Here is a 22,299-nt window from a genome sequence, read left to right as displayed (position 1 = left end):
TTAATTCTTGCATTATTCCAGGGGTCCTCAAACTTTGCTGAGCATTGGCATCATCTGGAGTTCTTTAAAAGTTATGGATTCCTGAACCCCACTCCCAGACATTCTGATTTGATTGGTATGGGATGCAGCCAGGACAAATGGAGTTTTAAAAATCTCTACAGGTAATTAGAATGTGCAGCATATTATCCAGTGTTAGAGTTTCAGGTAACTGTACCTGCTGACCTCAAGTACTTGTAGGCTAGCTGGTGTCTGGTTCCAAGGTGTGATTCCTAGTTGCTGAAACTTAAATGTGTGGGTGGCAAAAATGGTCTACCGAGCAAGGCCAAGAATGCTAGTCTACTTCTACTGTGAAGTGCTGTCATGTTCAGCAAGAGTGGAAGTAACTCACATTTTACTCGTTATATAAGGGCACATGTACTAAAAATGTGAGCTAAATGGCATTAAATCCATGATGTATTATTGACCTTTAAAAACACCTGCCCCTACTGGACGGTTTATTGATCTGACTGGATCTCTTTGAATTTAGATCTGCTCATGTAGATTTAAATAGTAAGTTGCTTGGATCTGGTTCCTGCTACTGTTTCCACATCAAGCTTTATTGAAAATTTTCCACAAATTTAGGGTGCCATGTGAATTGCAGTATAATCTCCATCTTAGAGATGAACAAGCAGACCCAGAAAGATTAGTTCCCCAAAGTCGGCTGTGCTGTGTGCTTAGTCTCTCAGTCATGTCCGACTCTGTGACCCATTGGCTTGTAGCCCGCCAGGCTCCTCTGCCCATGGATTTTTCAGGCAAGAATACTGGATTGGTTGCCATTTCCTCCTCCAGAGGATCTTCCTGACCCAGGGATTGAACCCACATTTCCTGTGTCTCCTGTATTGCTGGCAGATTCTTTACCTGCTGAACTATCAGGGAAGCCCCAGTTACCCCATCATTAAGTTGTGGAATCTAAATGTTCCACACAGTCTGAAACCAGAGTCTAAATGCTTAACCAACATATAATCTGCTTCTCTCTGTTTTGCTGTTATAAAGAAAAGAACTCAAAAATGGGTAAATGGAATTACTTTGGCTTGAGCTGGGTAGATTTTCTGTTTGAATGGAACGATTTCTTTTTCTGAGCTGATCATGCCCACAATCTCCAGACTGTCTGTAAACTCCAGCTTGGCAATTCCTTCAAAGCACTTCTTCAAGTGTGGCTGCACCCGGAGAGGGTCCTTTGTCTCTGACAATATCTCCAGCAGCTCATCATTTGATAGGAAGAAGAACCTATTTCAAAGCAAAGCAAGATGGCTACTGGAATCTCTTCTAAGAGCTTCTGTTCCCAACAGAAGTGATACTCCCCGTCAGGCAGATGACAGTCTAGTGAACACCAGCTACTTCTAGGGCCTTATCTAAGGCCAACTCCCCTTCACCGTTTTTCATCTAGGGCATAGAGACTGGAGACAGTTTTGACTCAGAGCAAAAAAAAAGAAAAAATGATGAAAGCTGCTATATGTGGGTTTTATATGGCTGTGCGTGAGGAGCTGGTATCAGTTGAAAGACATCTAAACAGAGCAGTGGTTCTTAACCTTGTCTACAGCTTAGAATCACCTGCAGAGTTTAGGGAAAAAAGTTTTAATGCCAAGGTTCCACTGCCCAGAGATTCCAATACTGATCTGGGATCTTATATTTTTAAAAATCCCTGCGATTCTAATGTGCAAGCAGTGTTGAGAACTACTGGGCAGGAGGAAAGAAAACTTCCTTATCTTTCCTTATTCTCAGAAAATGTTACAGGTGGGAAATAAGTGCACATTAATAATGAGCCTATTTATGTGCAGAGGGCTTTATCATGTTTTATATCAGAGATAATAAGATAGCTTCACTCTCTTACTTAGACCTTAAGGGCAGGGACAGCAAACTTTCAGAAAATGTTCTAGGGATAAATCTCTACAGTAACCACTAGGTTTTACATTCAGTAATGGAAGGATCATATAATGACAGTTTTCACTGTATGTATTGTTGTTCAGTTGCTGTGTCATGTCCAACCCTTTGTAACCCCACGGACTGCAGCACACCAGGCTTCTCTGTCCTTCACTATCTACAAAAGGCCACGATATTTGTAACTTCTTTGTTCAAGAGATGAAGTCTGTTTTCACATCTCTTGAAACTTGGCTGGCTCTGAGTCCTGCTTTGGCCAATAGATTTTGGAAGATATGAATTTGCACTAGTTTCAAGCTTAGGCATCAAGAGGCCTTGAAGTTTCAACTCCTGCTGCTTTTGGGAACACTGCAACCATCACCATATGAATAAACCCAGGCTAGCCTTCTGGAGGTTGAAAGACATTTGGCTCAATTATCCTTGCTGCCCTGGCCAACAGGAAACTAACCATCAGACAAGTGATTGAGGCGACGGATTGCCAGTTGACTGCGATCAACATGAGTGAGCCCTGATGAAGCCAGAACTACCCAGCTGAGCTCTGCCTAGTTTTCCAACCCACAGAAATGTGGGCTCAGTAAACAGTTGCTGTTTTACACTTCTAAGTTTGGAGGTGGCTTGTTATGTAGCAAAGCAAATTAACACACTGTAACTGAGGGTTGAATGGATAGGAATAACTCAATAATTATTTGTTGGGTAGTTGACTAACCATTATCTAATTAGGATGTCAATTTCTCCCACTCCCAAGTGAAATTCAAATAGGTGATCTCTACGAATTCATCATGTGTGACAATGAATAAGGCTCAATGGCCATAAGAGTAATAATTAGTATTTTGTATAATTTAAAACTAAAAATATTATTTAGCACTCTGTATTTTCAAGATAAAATTCATTTAAAACATGTGACTATCAAGAACATTTTCCAAGTCTTTTCTGAGAGTGCTTTGTTTTATTCCATAAAAATACACAAAGAAATACTGATACTTTGTATATGTAGTTAATTAACTTAGGGAGAAGATGAAGCTCAGAAAATTTAAATAACTGAGTGTCTTATCCAGACTACCTGAATTTGTCCATTTACCAGTCTTATGCTTTTCAGCAAGTTTTGTTTCCTCATTTGTAAAACTGGGGTAAAAACAATGTTAGCAACTTCATAGGATTATTGTAAGGGCTAAATCAGATAATATGTGTAGGCACTTAAAGTGGTGACCTGGCATATGGTAAATACTGTATTAACGTTGGCTATTATTCATATTTTTATTAGGAAAAACATTAGTGGGCATATGATTGGAAGCTCATATTTCAGAGGTTTCCTCTTAACAAAGTTTTGTGCTTCCAAGTCAAGGTTTTTTTCACTATCTGTGCCGTATTTGTGTTATCCAACACTGAAGCCCTTAGCCAAATGTGGCTATTTAGCTTTAAAAAATTAATACTAAATAAATTAAAATTTTACTAAGTTACACTAGCCACATTTCAAGTGCTGGATAGCCATACGTGGTTATGAGGTCTGCTTAACTCCAAAGTCCAGGCTTTTGAGTACTATACCCCTCTAACTGGGTGTCTGACTATGCTGGCTCCATTGGTGTCCATTCAACCTCACTCTAAATAGTGACTATGAAGACATGCATTACCCCTGAGAGCTGTCTCTTGGGGAATGGAAAACCTCTAAAGAATATGGAATAGATGTGTGTGTGTGCTTGTGTGCTTAGTCGCTCAGTTGTGTCCAACTCTTTGCAACCCTATGGATGGTAGCCTGGCAGGCTCCTCTGTCCATGGGGATTCTCCAGGCAAGAATACTGAAGTGAGTTGCCATGCCCTCCTCCAGGAGATCTTCCCAACCCAGAGATTGAACCCAGGTCTCCACACTGCAGGTGGATTCTTTACCGACTGAGCCATCAAAGAAGCTCATGGAATAGACGAGTAGAAGCCAACTCTCAGTATAAAAAAAAAAAAATGTAATTCTACCAATATGTGGGTCAAGAGGGCAAATTCAAACAAGAGAACAATACTAGATACCTGGGAAAAAATAGTCTCTTCTTCTCCAAGTAATCATTCAGCCCTTTCTGGATGTCCTCCAACAGAAGGTTGGCTTCTTGAAGTCTCTCAGCCATCCGTGGCTGGTCTGCTGCCATCAAAACCCTGGTATCTTTCACCTGGGTTCCATAAAAAGGTGATAATCATCAAGAGGTCCCAGATTCTGAGACTGATTACTGTAATAAGTGTGTGACTAGTGCATCAATTAATGACCCTCCTAGCCTAATCACCTCCTAATCCCACAAGGGTGACTGCTCATAATAATACCCTTTTGCTCTGTCCATGATTGAATGGGCTGGGGTTGGGCACCTAAAAGCAACAAAGCCAATTATATTTTAACTACTGGGATTGTGGAATCAGACCATGATATTCTATACTAATCTGCTCTGGCCCCTTGAACATTTGTTAAATAACTGAGTAACTAAATATAGTGAATTATTTGAATTCTAAAATTATTCTCGATTTATAAGCTTTATTATATTATCCTGTAACAAATAAAGTCTTATATCTCATGAGGAATGGGAGCTAAATTATCTAAATTTAAATAGTTACCTCTATGAAGCTGGGACTTCAAAAGGCCATTAATTTTAATATTTGCTATTCCCATGTTTGAATTTTTAATAATAAATAACCAGAAATTTAAAAAAGTATAAAGATATTGAATTTGCAAAAATCAGCTTAGGTAAAGTCCAGTTTACTTATAGATTTCAAGAGACATGGTAGGATTGCATAATGAGGAACATCTATATGGCATCACACATTCCTGATGGTAAGATGTGCTAGGGAGTGAAAACTCACAGCTTGGGACATAAGTGATTTCCAGTAATTATCAACGATGGCAAATTTCCTGCCCTCTTCTGGCATCTGGGCTATGATGTCCTCTGAACTGAAGATTGGTTCCAGGTACAGCCAAGTGGCTTGGCACTTTAACCAGGCATCCAAAATTTCCTGCACACGAACTAGCTTTTCTTCCCATTTCTGCAAATTTAGCATTTCACATCTGAATCATTAACATGCCACTATGCATCACAGACCCACTGACTAAACAAATGGTGCATTCATTAACTTATTCAGTCATTCACTTGTTCCACAAATACTTACTGAGTGACCCCTATGTCCTGGTCACTCTTGTAGGCAAAGTGGATACAGCAATGAAAGAGAAAACAAGATTCCTTATCCTTATAGAGTTCCTAGTGGAATAATCACAACAACAACAATGCTGCCAATTAACTGAAAGCGTTAGCTCTGCTACAAGCTTGTTTAAAAAATTTACACTGGAAAGCATCCTGAAAGAGATAGTTAAAAAGTTAAGGTTCATCTTAACTTTTTAAGGGATAATAAAAAAAACCAGGAATAATAAAAAAAAAGTCTAAAAAGGAATAATAATAATTAAGAAAAAACAAGCCTAAAAAGGAATTTTAAAAATATCCTGATTTTCAGGGTCATCTTAAAAAACAACAATAACAATAATAGTTTTAAGGCTTCCTCTGTGCCAAGTGATGGTCCAAGTGCTTTATGTACGTGAAAACCAATTTAATCCAACAGATTCACAAGGGAGATATTATTATAAAACTTGCTTTACAGATGCAGAAACTGACATATTCAAGTAACTGGTCCAAAGTCACACAACCAATAAGGGACAGAGTCAGAATTTGAACACACTCAGACTCGAGTCTATGTCCTTAGCCTATTCTACTTCTACTACATCAACTGGAGGCTAACCTCCAGTAGTTTACATTCTAGATTTCTAAAACCGATAAGATACTTTCCAAATGTATTTTTGTTCGCTGTACTCAAAACACTTATCTTCTCTTTTAGCAGACTGTCGCAAAAGCTCAGTCTGCCAGACTGTTAAAAAGGCTTACTTGGTTATTGCTTTCAGTCTTTATAAGTTTCCCTGGTGGCTCACTTGGTAAAGAGTCTGCCTACAACATGGGAGACCCAGGTTCAATCCCTGGGTGGGGAAGATCCCCTGGAGAAGGAAATGGCAACTCACTCCAGCATTCTTGCCTGGAATTCCATGGACAGAGAAGCCTGGTTGGGCTACAGTCTATGGGATTACACAAGTTGGACACAGTTGAATGACTAACACTCAGTCTTTTGTTGTTGCCGCTTTTCATCAAGAGAAAGTGGATTTTCTTTTTAATTGAACTTTAAAATCTTCTTTTAGGACTTCCTTGCAGTCCAGTGGTTAAGACCCCACGCTTCCACTACAGCGGTTGGGGAACTAAGGTTCTACATGCCTCGTGGTATGGTCAAAAAGTAAAAACAAAACAAAAACTTTCTGCTCCTCCAAGAAACCCAGAGCCTAATGGGCCATCACAAAACATTTAATCTCATTTCCTCTTACCCGGCATTCAGTTTCTATTGGTTTGACAAATGGAGAGCCACACATGGTCTGGGTTTTTATCACATGATCATCAAGTAACAGTTGAATGTCATCAACTGCACACAAGATGCTTGTATCCTGCAAATAAAAATGACCCACCCTGTTAAAATCAGACCTCTTTCCCACAACTTTTCATACTGATCCCCAAAGGACTCACAGCTCAGATCTCCACCTCTATGGGACACTATATCTTATAGCAGAGAGAGTTTTCTATTTTCTACTTTGAAAATATTCTTAAAGACTTTTCTACCTCCTTTGCAGAAAACAAATGTGGTTCAAACCTAGATCTGCAACTAGAATCTGCTGTCTGGAGGAGAAAGAGTTCTGTCCTCTTCTCTGTGTTTCTGATTTTCTGTTCACTTGCTTTCCTGGCTTCCTCGGGTAGAATCAACTGCTAATCTGCTTAGATTAGGTTTCATTCCCAAACTATGTGCCCCAGGGCACTACAGCAAACTCACAGCAAATAACTTCAGTTATTTTAAAATAAAATACAAATATTTTCTTTTAATTTATATGTACTTTTTTCAGTTATTAAGTTGATGGGGCACAAATATTTAAGTTTGTCTGAACTCAGTTACTTCATAAGCAAAGCTGTTAAGTATTTCTTTGGGGGGAGGGAACCATTTTAAAAGTACTCAGATACCAATAGCACCTTTTTTTGGCATATTTTACTAGTAGTTAGGGTTACTATGTCTTAAAAGTTAGTCCTTGTAGATGGACTTCTCTTCTTGGGCCATGTGGCAAGCAAGCTGATAAGGGGCTGTCCCCCTGTGGTAGGTCTGGTCTTTCTTACTCTGTTTTCACTTCCTTCAGGCTTATATCTGGGTGGTTAATTTGGAGCTAGAATATATTTTCTCATCCACCTTTTACCAGTAGCTCTGTAGTGGGAGGTAAGTCCAGCTATTTAATAAAGTGGTACCTTGATTCTTATTTTGCTGTTGACCATTGCCTATAGCTACTTCAATCAAAAACTCTGAAGACTGGCCAGAAGTAACTGAGCTGTTATCAGGTTCCTCAACTTAACTCCTCAACTCAGCCCCAAAGCCTCTATCTATCTAATCCAATCAGATCATGTAACACCTTTTGGCCTGGTCTTTCTGGGAGGGGCCCCAGTTTTCCTCCCTTCCATTGACTTGTCTACAGTTGTTAATCAAATGAAATCAAGGCATTGAGAGAAAGAGGAAAAGAAGTCACAATGGATGACATGCAGCCTGGGAGACAGGGAAGTATGAGAGCATTTAGGGTTTTAGTTCTCAATTCACACTGCACTTTAAAAAAGTCAGTCAGTTCAGTCAGTCAGTTCAGTTGCTCAGTCGTGTCCGTGTCCATGAATCGCAGCATGCCAGGCCTCCCTGTCCATCACCAACTCCCGGAGTTCACTCAAACTCATGTCCATCGAGTCGGTGATGCCATCCAGCCATCTCATCCGCTGTCATCCACTTCTCCTCCTGCCCCCAATCCCTCCTAGCATCAGGGTCTTTTCAAATGAGTCAACTCTTCGCATGAGGTGGCCAAAGTACTGGAATTTCAGCTTTAGCATCAGTCCTTCCAATGAACACCCAGGACTGATCTCCTTCAGAATGGACTGGTTGGATCTCCTTGCAGTCCAAGGGACTCTCAAGAGTCTTCTCCAACACCACAGTTCAAAAGCATCAATTCTTTGGCACTCAGCTTTCTTCACAGTCCAACTCTCACATCCATACATGACCACAGGAAAAACCATAGCCTTGACTAGATGGACCTTTGTTGGCAAAGTAATGTCTCTGCTTTTGAATATGCTATCTAGGTTGGTCATAACTTTCCTTCCAAGGAGTAAGCGTCTTTTAATTTCATGGCTGTAGTCAACATCTGCAGTGATTTTGGAGCCCAAATAAATAAAGTCTGACACTGTTTCCACTGTTCCCCCATCTATTTCCCATGAAGTGATGGGACCAGATGCCATGATCTTCGTTTTCTGAATGTTGAGCTTTAAGCCAACTTTTTTACTCTCCTCTTTCACTTTCAACAAGAGGCTTTTTAGTCCTTCATCACTTTCTGCCATAAGGGTGGTGTCATCTGCATATCTGAGGTTATTGATATTTCTCCCGGCAATCTTGACTCTGGCTTGTGCTTCTTCCAGCCCAGCATTTCTCATGATGTACTCTGCATATAAGTTAAATAAGCAGGGTGACAATATACAGCCTTGACATACTCCTTTTCCTATTTGGAACCAGTCTGTTGTTCCATGTCCAGTTCTAACTGTTGCTTCCTGACCTGCATATAGGTTTCTCAAGAGGCAGGTCAGGTGCTCTGGTATTCCCATCTCTTTCAGAATTTTCCACAGTTTATTGTGATCCACACAGTCAAAGGCTTTGGCATAGTCAGTAAAGCAGAAATAGATGTTTTTCTGGAACTCTCTTGCTTTTTCCATGATCCAGTGGATGTTGGCAATTTGATCTCTGGTTCCTCTGCCTTTTCTAAAACCAGCTTGAACATCTGGAAGTTCACGGTTCACATATTGCTGAAGCCTGGCATGGAGAATTTTGAGCATTACTTTACTAGTGTGTGAGATGAGTGCAGTTGTGCGGTAGTTTGAGCATTCTTTGGCATTGCCTTTCTTTGGGTTTGGAATGAAAACTGACCTTTTCCAGTCCTGTGGCCACTGCTGAGTTTTCCAAATTTGCTGGCGTATTGAGTGCGGCACTTTCACAGCATCATCTTTCAGGATTTGAAATAGCTCAACTGGGATTCCATCACCTCCACCAGCTTTGTTCGTAGTGATGCTTTCTAAGGCCCACTTGACTTCACATTCCAGGATGTCTGGCTCTAGGTGAGTGATCACACCATAGTGATTATCTGGGTCATGAAGATCTTTTTTGTACAGTTCTTCTGTGTATTCTTGCCATCTCTTCTTAATATCTTCTGCTTCTGTTAGGTCCATACGGTTTCTGTCCTTTATCGAGCCCATCTTTGCATGAAATGTTTCCTTGATGTCTATAATTTTCTTGTATAGGAGACAGGGATCAAGACCATGCCCAAGAAAAAGAAATGCTAAAAAGCAAAATGGCTGTCTGAGGAGGCCTTACAAATAGCTGTGAAAAGAAGAGAAGTGGAAGCAAAGGAGAAAAGGAAAGATTTAAACATCTGAATGCAGAGTTCCAAAGAACAGCAAGGAGAGATAAGAAAAAATTCAGGGGTGCCTTAAAAATACAGAATCCCAGGCCAGAGTAATGTTGTGATTTATAGTAAGACAGATAATTGGCCTCTGTCCCTGTTGTTGGCACAGCTCCTAAAACCCTTGGAATTTCCTAAGGGATGACAGAGATTTTGTTTTCTTAATGAGGTGGCTTTTGTACCACATCTAAGGTGGGGAGTTGGTTGTCAGGAGAGTCAACCCTGTGATTAGAGGGTTGGAACTTTTAGTCCACCAACTTGTCTCCTGGCAGGGGAATGGGGATGGAGAGTGAGTTCAATTACCAATGGCCAATGATTTAGTCAATTATGCCAAAGTAATGAAGCCTTTATAAAAACTCAAAAGGAGAGTGGTCAGAGAGCTTCTGAGTTGGTGAACATGAGATCTGGGTGAGTGGCATGCTCAGAAAGAGCATGGAAATGCCACACCACTCCCCCATACCTTGCCCTAGGCATTCCATCTGGATGTTCCTGGGTCCTATATCTTATAATAATCCAGTGATCTATTAAGTAAACTGTTTCTGAGTTCTAACAAATTAAATGAACCCAAGGAGAGACCTCCAATCTATAGCTGGTTGGTCAGAAGCACGATAACCTGGGCTTGAGACTGGCATCTGAAGTCGGGGGTGAGGAGAATTGGCAGTCTTGTAGTCTTAACCTATGGAATCTCTGGGTAGATAGTGTCTACTTACAACTGAATTGAATCATAAGGCACCCAGCTGGTGTCATATACTGCATGGTAGTGTGGGAGTGCTCCCCAGCCACCCTCAACACAGGCACATTGGAACTGAGTGACCAGAAGGAGTACCAGGGTTGAGATGCACTGCTTAAAGAGCCAGTGCCCTGCATTATATGAATTTCTGCCTGTTGCCTCACCTAAGCAGCAAGCTCTCCTTCTCATGGCCCACCCCAAGAACAAGACAGCCTCTGAAGATGGCTGAGCAAACCTTTCAGGTTTATGCACTCTATGAACTTATATATTTTCTAGAAGCACCAGTGAAAAGAAAGTGTACAGCCTTGCTCTTCAAAATGTGGGTCCAGAGGCCACAGCTTCAGTATTACTTGGGAGCTTGCTGGAATTGCAGAACCTCGGGGCCCAGCTTAAACTTGCTGGATCAGAACCTCCACTTTAGAAAGACTCTCAGGTGATTCCTGCACTTAATAACACTTGAGAAGTGCTGAGTACTGTCCACCTCAGTTATATTTCTGAGGGACCTGGGGTGCCTTCCCTGGGAGGTGCTAATTCGGGAGGCTGTTCAGCTCCTTTTCAATAGAAAGCTTGTTGCTCTGAATTAAAAGGCCTTTCTCATTTGAAAATGCATCCTTCCATGGTGTGTGGAATGAAGGCTGACTGGCACAGGAAGTCAGACAGGAGGAAACAAGCTAATGCAACAGCATAGTGGTTATAGACAACAATGCTGTATTAAAAACTACAAAGCTGCTAAGACTAGACCTTAATTATCCTACCACAGAAAGGAAAGGATAGGTATGTGACATGATAGGGGTGTTAATGGTAATCATATTGGATGGTAGTCACAGTGCAATATGTAAAAGTATTAAATCAACACGTTGTATACTTTAAACTTACAAATGTTATATGTCGATTATGTATCAATAAAAAATTTTAAGACAGATTAGAGATCCTTCTTCTTTGATTCTCTTGCAATTTTGAATCCCTTCTGTAATTTACTACATAATAAATGGGCTGCTCTCAGGGGGCTGAACTGTTGGACTGAGACTCACAGTGTCCCTGTACTTCACAAAGTTGAACGTCATGTTAACCCAGTCTAACTTCATTTTCTCCAAGTTTTTCTCCAGAGAGTATTCCTTACTGGCAGCTGCACCGATGGGCTCCAGTCTAAAGAGGAGACAGAGTGATAGTAACATCAACAGAGGAGGCATCAAAAATACATCAAAGGAGGAATTTCAGCTCAGCCATTAGAGAAATTTAAAAAGCCTTTAATTTTACAAAAAGTTTACCATCCTCTTCTAATATTTACCAGTATCTCCAATGTTTTGCAGGGTTTCTTTACCCTTGGCACTATGGACTTTCGGGGCTATATTAAAGGCTGAATTGTATCTCTCCAAAAATCATACTGAAGTCTTAACCTCCAGTGCCTCATAATGTGAGTTATCCTGTTTGGACATGAATAGTTCTTTGCATGCTAAGTCACTTCAATTGTGTCTGACTCTGTGTGACCCTATGGACTGCAGCCTGCCAGGCTCCTCTGTCCATGGGATTCTCCAGGCAAGAATACTGGAGTGGGTTGCCATGCCCTCCTCCAGGAAATCTTCCTTACCCAGGGATTGAACCCATGTCTCTTATGTCTCCTGCATTGGCAGGTGGGTTCTTTACCACTTATTTGGGAAGCCCAAATAAGTCTTTGAAGATGTAGTTAAATTAAAATGAGGTCATATGACTGGTATCATTAAAAAAAAAAAAAAAGTATTTATTTATTTAGCTGTGCCGGGTCTTTAGTTGTGGCATGTGGGATCATAGTTCTCCAACCATGGATTGAACCTGGGCCTCTTGCATTGGGAGTGCGAAGTGTTAGCCACTGGACCAATGACTGGAATCTCTATTGGAAGAGGAGATTAAGATACGTACATAGAGGGAAGACCATAGGAGGACACAGGAGCAGGCAGTCATTTGCAAGTCAAGAAGAGAGGCCTTAGAAGAAACCAAATCCCAGCCCTCAGTCCCTATCCCCTGCCCCCACCCCCAAGAAAAACCCCTTTGACCTTAGACTTCAAACCTACAATTGTGAGAAAGTAAATTTGTGTTGTTTAAGCCAATCGGATTATGGTATTTGTTACAGCAGCACTAGAAAACTAATACAGGGAGATAATTCTTTGTTGCGAGCGGCTGTTCTGTGCACTGCGGGATGTTTAGTAGCATCCTTGGCCTCAACCCACTAGATGCCAGTAGCTGACTCCCCTAGTCCTCACCCCTTGCCAGTTGCACCAACCAAAAATGTCTCCAGGTGTTGCAAAGTATCCCCTGGGGGTGCACATCCCCAGTTGAGAACCACTATTTTAAGCATTAAAACAAGATCTTTTTTCCATTTTCATTTACTCCTTATTCCTATTTACTTCAGAATTAGTGGGCTTCCCAGGTGATATGAGTGGTTAAGAACCTGCCTGCCAGTGCAGGAGACTTAAGAGACGCAGGTTTGATTTATTATTGACTTCTTATTCAGATCTTAGAACTTCTGTTAATTTATATGATGGCTTTTTCTCCACTTTCTGTCCATACTTTTAAAAAACATATCTGATATTTTCCTGATGCATTGGCCTATCCATGGAACAGCCCCTCTAGAGGTTCCATAGAAAGAGAGACATAGTGAGAGAAGGAGAAGATAAATTCCTTTCTTCTTCTTTCTGCAGGAGAGCTAAATCCAGGTGTGGCTGAAGAACTGGGAAGCAGAGTTCTTGGAGGGAAAAGGAAGGATTATTCTGTCTGCCTCAGCACTCTCTTTCATTGTATCCATCTGATCTTTACATACATTTTAGCAAACTGAAGCCCAGAGGAAGCAAGTGACATGTCCAGAGCCACATATACAGCTGCAGAGGGCCAGAACCAGGTCTAGATACCAGTTCCTCTGACTCCTAATCCAGCGTTTCTTTCTCCCCAACTATGTACTTTCTGCCCTCTCTATCGGAGGAGCAATAGAATCACTCACATGTGGTCAGCCAAACAGGGCAACTGAGTTGAGCTGAAAACCCAAATTTAGCCTCATGGAGGGAAGTAGAAGAGGCATGGATAATGCCAGATGAACACATCGGCAGCATGGTCACCATCCTAAATGTGACCGTCTCAGGAGACAACTAAATTGAGTGAGCATAAAGAGAATAATAAAAGCAGGTGTCAACCCAGATGAGTATGAGACAAATAGGCTGGATGTGTGGCTGTGACTAAGTCACTTGACAGGCCTTCAGTCCCCATTTGCCCATATCAAAGGTTTTGGTATAATTAAATAAGACAAAATGCTTGGAAATGTGCCTTATGACTTATGATTATGCAGATAATTGCAGGAGGGGATTACTGAGGTTGGGAGTCCATGAAGTATATCAAATTGACCTTATCGAAATGCACTGTTAGTCACTCAGTCATATCTGACTGTTTGTGACCCCATGGACTGTAGCCTGCCAGGCGTCTCTGTTCATGGATTTCTCCAGGCAAGAATACTCGAGTGGGTAGCATTCCCTTCTCCAGGAGATCTTCCCGACTCAGAGAGCAAATCTGGGTCTCCAGCACTGCAGATTCTTTTACTGTCTGAGCCACCAGGGAAGCCCCCTAACTAACTGTGGGCTGTGATAAAACTATCTTAACTGCAGAGAGTGAGCTATAGAGGGCACCATACCTCACTAATAGGTGGTAGCTGAGAACTTAAAAATTAAGTCAGTTCAGGTTACATGCCTTATCTCATAATCCTCACAATAACTCTTGATCACCTGGTTACTATTATTATTTCTATTTTACAGATAAGGAGACTGGGCACACAGAGGTTAACAACTTGGCCAAGGCATTACCACTTCTGGATCTGTCACAACTGAGCCTGGTGGCGAGAAGCGTGGCAGGATGCTGTGTACTTGCTCACGCTCTGTCTCCAAAGGTGGGTTTATCTTTCAAGGCAGTAAAGAGTAACAATTAAGGCTCTGAAGTCAGCTAGCCTGGGCTCAGGTCTTGGTTCTTGCAACCTCTGGATAGTTACTTAATTTCTCTAATCAATTTATTTTCTCATCTGTAAAATGTGACTAAAATTACCTAGAATATTAGGTTGTTGTGATGGATAAGTTGGCTAATACATATAAAATACTCAGTGCAGCATAATTATTCTAGAGCTGCTATTTCTTGGGAACATCTTACTGGGGAAAATGAGGCCCTTTAATAAAATTACATAAACTTGGTAAAAATGCATGTGTCCAATCCCAAAGAAAGGCAATGCCAAAGAATGCTCAAACTACCACACAATTGCACTCATCTCACACACTAGTAAAGTAATGCTCAAAATTCTCCATGCCAGGCTTCAGTAATACGTGAATCGTGAACTTCCAGATGTTCAAGCTGGTTTTAGAAAAGGCAGAGGAACCAGAGATCAAATTGCCAACATCTGCTGGATCATCAAAAAAGCAAGAGAGTTCCAGAAAAACATCTATTTCTGCTTTATTGACTATGCCAAAGCCTTTGACTGTGTGGATCACAATATACTGTGGAAAATTCTGAAGGAGATGGGAATACCAGACCACCTGACCTGCCTCTTGAGAAACCTGTATGCAGGTCAGGAAGCAACAGTTAGAACTGGACATGGAACAACAGACTGGTTCCAAATAGGAAAAGGAGTATGTCAAGGCTGTATATTGTCACCCTGCTTATTTAACTTATATGCAGAGTACATCATGAGAAACACTGTGCTGGAAGAAGCACAAGTTGGAATCAAGATTGCCGGGAGAAATATCAATAACCTCAGACACGCAGATGATACCACCCTTATGGCAGAAAGTGAAGAAGAACTAAAAAGCCCCTTGATGAAAGTGAAAGAGGAGAGTGAAAAAGTTGCCTTAAAGCTCAACATTCAGGAAACGAAGATCATGGCATCCGATCCCATCACTTCATCGCAAATAGATGGGGAAACAATCGAAACAGTGACAGGACTTTATTTTCATGGGCTCCAAAATCACTGCAGATGGTGACTGTACCCATGAAATTAAGAGACATTTGCTCCTTGGAAGAAAAGCTATGATGAACCTAGACAGTGATTTAAAAAGCAGAGACATTACTTTGCTGACAAAGGTCCATCTAGTCAAAGCTATGATTTTTCCAGTAGTCCTGTATGGATATGAGAGTTGGACCATACAAAAGGCTGAGCATTAAAGAATTGATGCTTTTGAGTTGTGGTGCTAGAGAAGACTCTGGAGAGTCCCTTGGACAGCAAGGAGATCCAACCAGTCAATCCTGAAGGAAATCAGTCCTGAAGATTCATTAGAAGGATTGATACTAAAGCTGAAGCTCCAATACTTTGGCTACCTGATGCAAAGAGCTGATTCATTGGAAAAGACCCTGATGCTGGGAAAGACTGAAGGCAAGAAAAGAAGTAGGTGACAGAGGATGAGATAGTTGGATGGCATCACTGACTCAATGGACATGGGTTTGAGCAAACTCTAGGAGACAGTGGAGGACAGGGAAGCCTGGCATGCTGCAGTCCATGGGGTCGCAAAGAGTCAGACATGATTGAGCGACTGAACAACAACAACAATAAAATATTATAATTTCAACACATAATCACTATTTAAAATAGGTATTTTGCTTTTTTTTTCCTTAATAAATCTTTGAAGGCCAGCCTTTATTTACACACTCAGCACAGCGAATTCAGAATAGCTACATTTAAAGGCTGAGAGGCCACATGTAGCAAGCTGCTCCTGTACTGCACAGCACTGACCTGGAGTATTTGTTAAAACACAGATTGCAGAGCTCACCCCTTGAATTTCTGATTGAGCAAATTGGGGTGGCGCCTGAGAATGTGCATTTCTAACAAGTTCGCTGGTGATGCTGATGTAGCTGGACTGGGATCACAATCTGAGAATCATGTGTGTTGAGTGAGCCCAAACCCAGTTGCCTAACGGGGTCTTTAGTCTCAGGAACACATCTCCCCACCCATCACCCTGAAGGAAGTATGGAAAAACAAACAGGGTTCTGAGAATCTCTGGTCATAAAAACAGCAGTTTCAATAGTACAAATTCTCACATGCAAACTCTAGGGGCATTTGGAGAAGGAGAGAAAGCAAGTGAAGAGATCTCTCATTTGACCATATTTTATTTAGCTCAGAGAGCCCCTTCTGTTTGTTGCTGTTGTTTAACAAGGAGGAAACTGAGGCCCAGAGAAGTTCTATGGTCTTGCTCAAAGTCTAGCTGGACTTGGAGCTCAGGTTCAAAGAACTCTTTAAGAATTTTTATTTTTGAAATAGAATCTCTAACTCAATTTTCTAGTCGTAATCTGACATCAACTCTGCAACTGGAGGGACTTCCCTAGGTGGCCCAGTGGCTAAGACTCTGCACTCCCAATGCAAGGGGCTGGGTTCAATGTCTGGTCAGGGAACTAGATCCCAAACGCTTCAACTAGGAGTGTGCATGCTGCAACTAAAGATCCCACATGCCACAACGAAGATCAAAGATCCTGCAACTAAGAGCTGATGCAGCCAAATAAATAAATATTAAACAAAAAACAGAAACTCCACAGCTGGAGATGAAGGCTTCACCAGCTGCTAGTCAGCTGAAATAGAGGTTCTCCTAAACCAGAATGAGAAATGTAGCTTGCTATACAGCCAGTCACACAACTATAGGAAATTACAGATACCTTGACCAAAAAACTTTCTGAAAGGAGACATCTTACTTTTCAATGAATTTGCCAAATCCAAATTCCAGCATATTTGAGAGACAAGTCGTTTCAGTGGGCTTTATTTCATAGCCGACAATCTCACTGATCTGCAAAGAGAAAAAAACAAGTGTGTATTGTCCAAATTAGTGTTGTTCAGTAGACTTCTTGTGATGACTGAAATGTTCTAGAGCTGTGCTGTCTTGGGCAGGAGCCACCAGTCACATTCAGCTGGTGAGCCCTGAGATGGTGGCTAATGTGACCGAGGAACTGATTTTCAAATTTTATTTTACTTATTTATGTTTAAATAGCTGAGTGTAGCAAGTGGCTATCGAATTGGACAGTGCAGGTCTAAGTATCTTGGAGGCAGCCTAGGGCCCCAACTGCATTGTGTCTGGTTTACTGGGGGTTGTTCTCCCACCAGAACTTGGCATAATGCAAACATGTGGGTACCTTATGGGTCTCACACTACCTAACAGCCCTCACAACTAAGTCCGGTTTTGTGCTCCCAGGCAGTGAACCAGGGAAAAATGTGGTTCATGCTCAGAAGCTGCTGGATGTGCTGAATAAAACATGGGACAGACAGATTCCCAAATTCTGTGATCTGAGGGTGCTGGGAAAGAGAAAAATCTTCCTTCCAACTCAGTGTACTAACTGGTTGGAAATGTCAGCACTTGTTATGCCCATTCCTTTCATGTAAATATTACCCCACTTTATCTTTTAAGTGAAAATATCCCTGTGAACAGTCTTTGATGAAGTCTATGATGGCTTTTGAACACTTTTATAGGGATTGAGAGACCTGGGCAGCATGACGGTTATGTGTGCTCAAGAAGAGCATGTAGGTTGGGGGAATGAAGCTCTGTAAAAAACCTTATTGCCCAGTTTTGCATCTGCCCAGCTCCAGTAGGACTAAAGAATATCAGAGCAGGAAGGGATATGCAAGTTGCATCAGGTTCTGTCTCATTCAGCCCTCTGTCCCTGGGGCCTGGAATGTAACATCAATAAGCACTTGTGGAGTGAAAGCGTGAGTGAATCACCCAATTCAAACAGCTTCCAATCTGGGTTCTGAGGTCACCTGGAGGACCACTGAGGTAATGAAATAACAAAAGCAATATTACTGCAGGCTTACTATGTGATAGGCACTGTTTTAAGAGCTTTACGTACTTCCGTCATTCTCCCAACAAGGTGAAGAAGGTACTAATACATTATTATTCCCATTTTACATAAAAGGAAACTGAGATAAAGAAATTAAGTATCTTGTTTATGACCATTCAGCTAATAGATCATAATAGCCATCAGAATTGGGACTTGGATCTAATTCTGAGGCCAGATCTCTCATCCACCATACCTTAGTGTTTCCTATAGGTCTTCTAGGTATAGTTGTACAGATTATATACTGGATAACTCTAGAAAGTACAGTTCAAACTGTAGGGCACAAAAATAGCATTTCCTCAAGAACAAACGGCACAATTGTTTCTGGTGGCTCTGGGCTCTCATTTATTCTCTAATTCTTCAAGTATGACTTTAGAACAACACATTATCTCTAGGGTTAAATGACATAACTGTCTAAAGCACTTGGCATAGCACTTGACCTATGAAAGACTCAGAGATTTGTAGTTTTATTTTTAAATTGCTTTTGTTAATTATATAGATGAAAAAGGCATCTGGTTTTCTAATTCTAAGAGCCTGAAGTTATACTGTCCAATATGTAGTCACTAACCCCCTGTAGTCGGAGAAGGCAATGGCAAGCCACTTCAGTACTCTTGCCTGGAAAATCCCATGGATGGAGGAGCCTGGTAGGCTTCAGTCCATGGGGTCGCAAAGAGTCGGACACGACTGAGCGACTTCACTTTCACTTTTCACTTTCACACATTGGAGAAGGAAATGGCAACCCACTCCAGTGTTCTTGCCTGGAGAATCCCAGGGACGGGGAAGCCTGGTGGGCTGCTGTCTATGGGGTCGCACAGGGTCGGACACAACTGAAGTGACTTAGCAGCAGCAGCAGCAACACCCTGTAGTTATTGAGAACTTGAAATGCAACTAATTCATATTGAAATATGCTGGAGTTTTGTGAAAGCATGCCATATTTCAAAGAGAGATCACATTAATGTTTTTATATTGATTATCTATTGAACTGATAATGTTTTAGACATGTTTGGTTAAACATATTCACAATTTATTTCACCTGTTTATACTTTTAAAAATGTGGCTACTAGAAACTTTAAAATTACATACTTGCTTATTATTTCCATTGGGCAGCAGCATCCTAGAGAGTCAGCTTTGGTACATAATCAGTGCAGCATTACCTGTTCTATCCTGTTTTAAACTGCAGCAGCAATAAAGTCTATGTTTCAAACGTGGAGACTAGCTTTTCTTGCTTAAGTTCTGGGAAATGGTCAGAAATCTCAAAACCACCACCTCACAACCCTAGAAAATCCATTTTGTAGCCTTGAGAGCTACAGATGGTTAAGCCTACAGAACCCCCGCCAGAGCCAAATCTGTGAACAAGGATCTCCTGAGTTGGCACTTAGAACTGAGAATGCATCCTCCACTGACGATGGAGACAATTTATTGATCTTCAAAGGATTGCTGGGAAGATGAAATGAGAGAATCCACATAAAGTATATAACAGTACTCAGTACATAGTTGGTACTCAGTACACTTTAGCTATTATTGTTACTATTTTAATTCCAGGGAATTTCTCCCCCAATCTGTCCATCTAAGTGGCTTATAAGTGAGAATTATTAATGTCTAGGAATGGTTGGGATTTTTAAAGTGCCCAACTATGAGAATACTATCTTCACAGGGGAAGCAGCAGATGGAGAGAGGAAGGCTTTCTGAGGGTCCCCTGTAACACTGTTTAAATGCCACTGATGAGGATACTTTCTATAATGCCATCTCATGGAGAGACCTAGCACTGCTGGAGGGCATCTGGCTACCTCACTCTCTAAATGGGTCAAAGTGCTAGTCAGGTTAGATCCACAGGGAGAGGCACCCCATGAGTACCAAGTAAGGCGGCTGTCCTTGTACAGATCTGTCTGCTGAGGCAGTTCAAGACCCAAAGTCTACTAGACGTCTTCGCTCTGTTCTTTACGTCCTATGCTTATGTTTTGAATTTCAATACTCCTAATAAGGGTGCTCTCAGACTGCTTCTTAGAGAGAATGTCCCTGGTCTTGTGCATGGTTTTCAGAGAGGAAATTTCAGGCCCAGTCAGGGAGGGATCTGTGTATGGACAGCCAGTCTCATCTCCACCTCCACACAGAGCAACTCCCTGGTAGAAGACGTTTCAAGGCCATTGCAAGCTCTTGAATATGATGGTTATTTTCAAACACAGAGTTTCCTTTTTTCTTATTAGTATTCACACCACATTTGTCACCCTCACACTTGATTGCTTGTAAAAATCCCATCGTTTTCAGGGAGAATATTTATTATTCTCATTTATGGACTCAAAAGGGCTGAAGAAAACAGTGCAAAATTATTTCTGAACATAGCCTGCTGGATGATGAAGCTGAAGTAGGAATCATTTGGCATCATTAGGAGCCCCCAGAAATAGACTTTCTCTTTTGTGTAGCCTAGGTCAAGGAACAAATCCAGGCCCCTCTCCTTGTAATTCGAGACCCTTATCATCTTTTGGGGCTTCCCGGGTGGTGCTAGTGGTAAAGAATTTGCCTGCCAATGCAGGAGACAAAAGAGACATGGGTTCGACTCCTGGGTCAGAAAGATCCCCTGGAGCAGAAAACGGCAACCCACTTCAGTATTCTTGCATGGAAAATTCCATGGACAAGGGAGCCTCATGAATTACAGTCCATTGGGCCCCAAAGAGTCAGACACAACTGAGCAACTGAGCACTATTGTCTTTAGGACCCTGAGCAGCCATGTGCTTAAGAAAGCAGATAAGGAGAGCTTTTGTGGCCACTGGCTGGACTAATACTCAACCACCAGCAATGGGGTCCCCAAAGAAAAGGATCAGCCTATTTATGTGGAGAGGCAGGAAGGGTATCACCGCCTTTACTACTCTCTTGGCCTCAAGTAGATTCTCCTTTCAGAAAGAAGAACCTTGGCCCATTAATGGTTCCTGCCTTCCAAAGGGCTATCAGGACCAGAAACGGGCTGGGCTGGTGGGGTGGGCAGTGACAAGGACCTGCTGCCAGTGCCGGTCTTTCATTCCTGGGTTGCAGGAAATGGTGAGGATAGGGATGTGCTGCTTGAATTTATCAATCTTGATTTTCACATTCTCTGCTAAGCGCCTAGGTGCAGGCATGTCTGCTAAGGTCTTGGTCAATTTGTATATTGTCCTCCACATATTCCCTATTTCTTCTGCGATTTCCTCAGCATTCAGTAAAAAGAGGGGTCCTGAAATAGAAAAGATGGGATGGGAGAAAGGTCAGATCACCAAATAGTGTTAATCACATGTACCTTAATTCTCTGAATTTAGAATTATGTCTATGGTATGACACTGTTAACAAGCACAAGCTTTGGAGTTGGTCTGAAAGCTCTACCTAACCAGTGAAGCCTTGGGCATACTGATTGAACTTTTCTAAGCCTCAGTAGTAATGGGTACCTTGGAGGGTAGCTGTAAAAATTATATGAGACAAGTAAAGTGGCTAATATAATGCCTGGCATAGAATGTTAGTACATGGAAGCAATTGTTAGTGGAAGTTGTAGATCCTATTACAGAAGTATCGAAAAGTGTTCCACAATTGCTGTGAAATATTAACCATTGGCGAATGTGGGTGAATAGGGACATGGGAGTTAACTGTACGGTTCTGACAGATTTTATGCAAGGCTGAATTATTTAAAAATAGATATTCTTTAAAGCAGAAAATGACATCTCATTAAAAAAAACTTTGCCAAAACATTCATTTTCTTCTCCCTTTCTTTCACAGGTATCTTTTAACATTTGGGTTTCACATTCAGTCTTTCCATGTTGCTGCTTTCTTCTTTTATATTTCAAATTAATATTAACTCTTATATTATCATGTTGCTAATTAACTCAAAAATACTTTTCTTTCAGGGCTGCTGAGACTAAAAATAGATTCATTTATATAACTTCATTAATAGATAACATACTTTATCAGCCCACACAACTTTGTTAATAGAATATTAATAATTTTTTTAAAAGAAGGAAAAAATATGCACATTTCTTTTATATATATAAAAAGATACAATATATAAAAAGAATCATATACCATGTTTAAGTGAAGTTTATCAGCAGAATGCAAGGTTGGTTTAATATTTGAAAATCAAGCAATGTAATACATGATATTAACAGTTGAAAGAAGAAAAATCACACGATAATGTAAATTGAAGCAGAAAAAGCATTTGACAAAGTCCAATATTCATTGATGATAAAAATCCCTAAACAAACTAGGAATAGAAGAGAATGTCCATAGCCTGATACAGAGCATCTATGAATAC

The 22,299-nt window shown here is 41.1% G+C and overlaps 1 protein-coding gene across 1 annotated transcript in view; it reads right to left on the bottom strand.

Moving 5' to 3' along the window:
- The window catches only part of DNAH3 (dynein axonemal heavy chain 3), a 247,929-nt gene that overhangs the window by 169,654 nt on the left and 55,976 nt on the right, over window positions 1-22,299 (bottom strand). Inside the window, exons 21-27 of the mRNA XM_070362916.1 lie at window positions 21,023-21,234; window positions 16,899-16,990; window positions 11,252-11,366; window positions 6,299-6,415; window positions 4,747-4,926; window positions 3,931-4,067; window positions 1,065-1,266 (exon numbers count right to left, since the gene is read on the bottom strand). Of these exons, the coding sequence (XP_070219017.1) occupies window positions 1,065-1,266; window positions 3,931-4,067; window positions 4,747-4,926; window positions 6,299-6,415; window positions 11,252-11,366; window positions 16,899-16,990; window positions 21,023-21,234 (1,055 nt within the window). The remainder of the gene's footprint in view (window positions 1-1,064; window positions 1,267-3,930; window positions 4,068-4,746; window positions 4,927-6,298; window positions 6,416-11,251; window positions 11,367-16,898; window positions 16,991-21,022; window positions 21,235-22,299) is intronic.

Source organism: Bos mutus, chromosome 25 (genome assembly GCF_027580195.1).
Source record: "Bos mutus isolate GX-2022 chromosome 25, NWIPB_WYAK_1.1, whole genome shotgun sequence".
NCBI classification, from domain to species: Eukaryota; Metazoa; Chordata; class Mammalia; order Artiodactyla; family Bovidae; genus Bos; species Bos mutus.
This window is presented reverse-complemented; position numbering and strand designations above follow the sequence as displayed.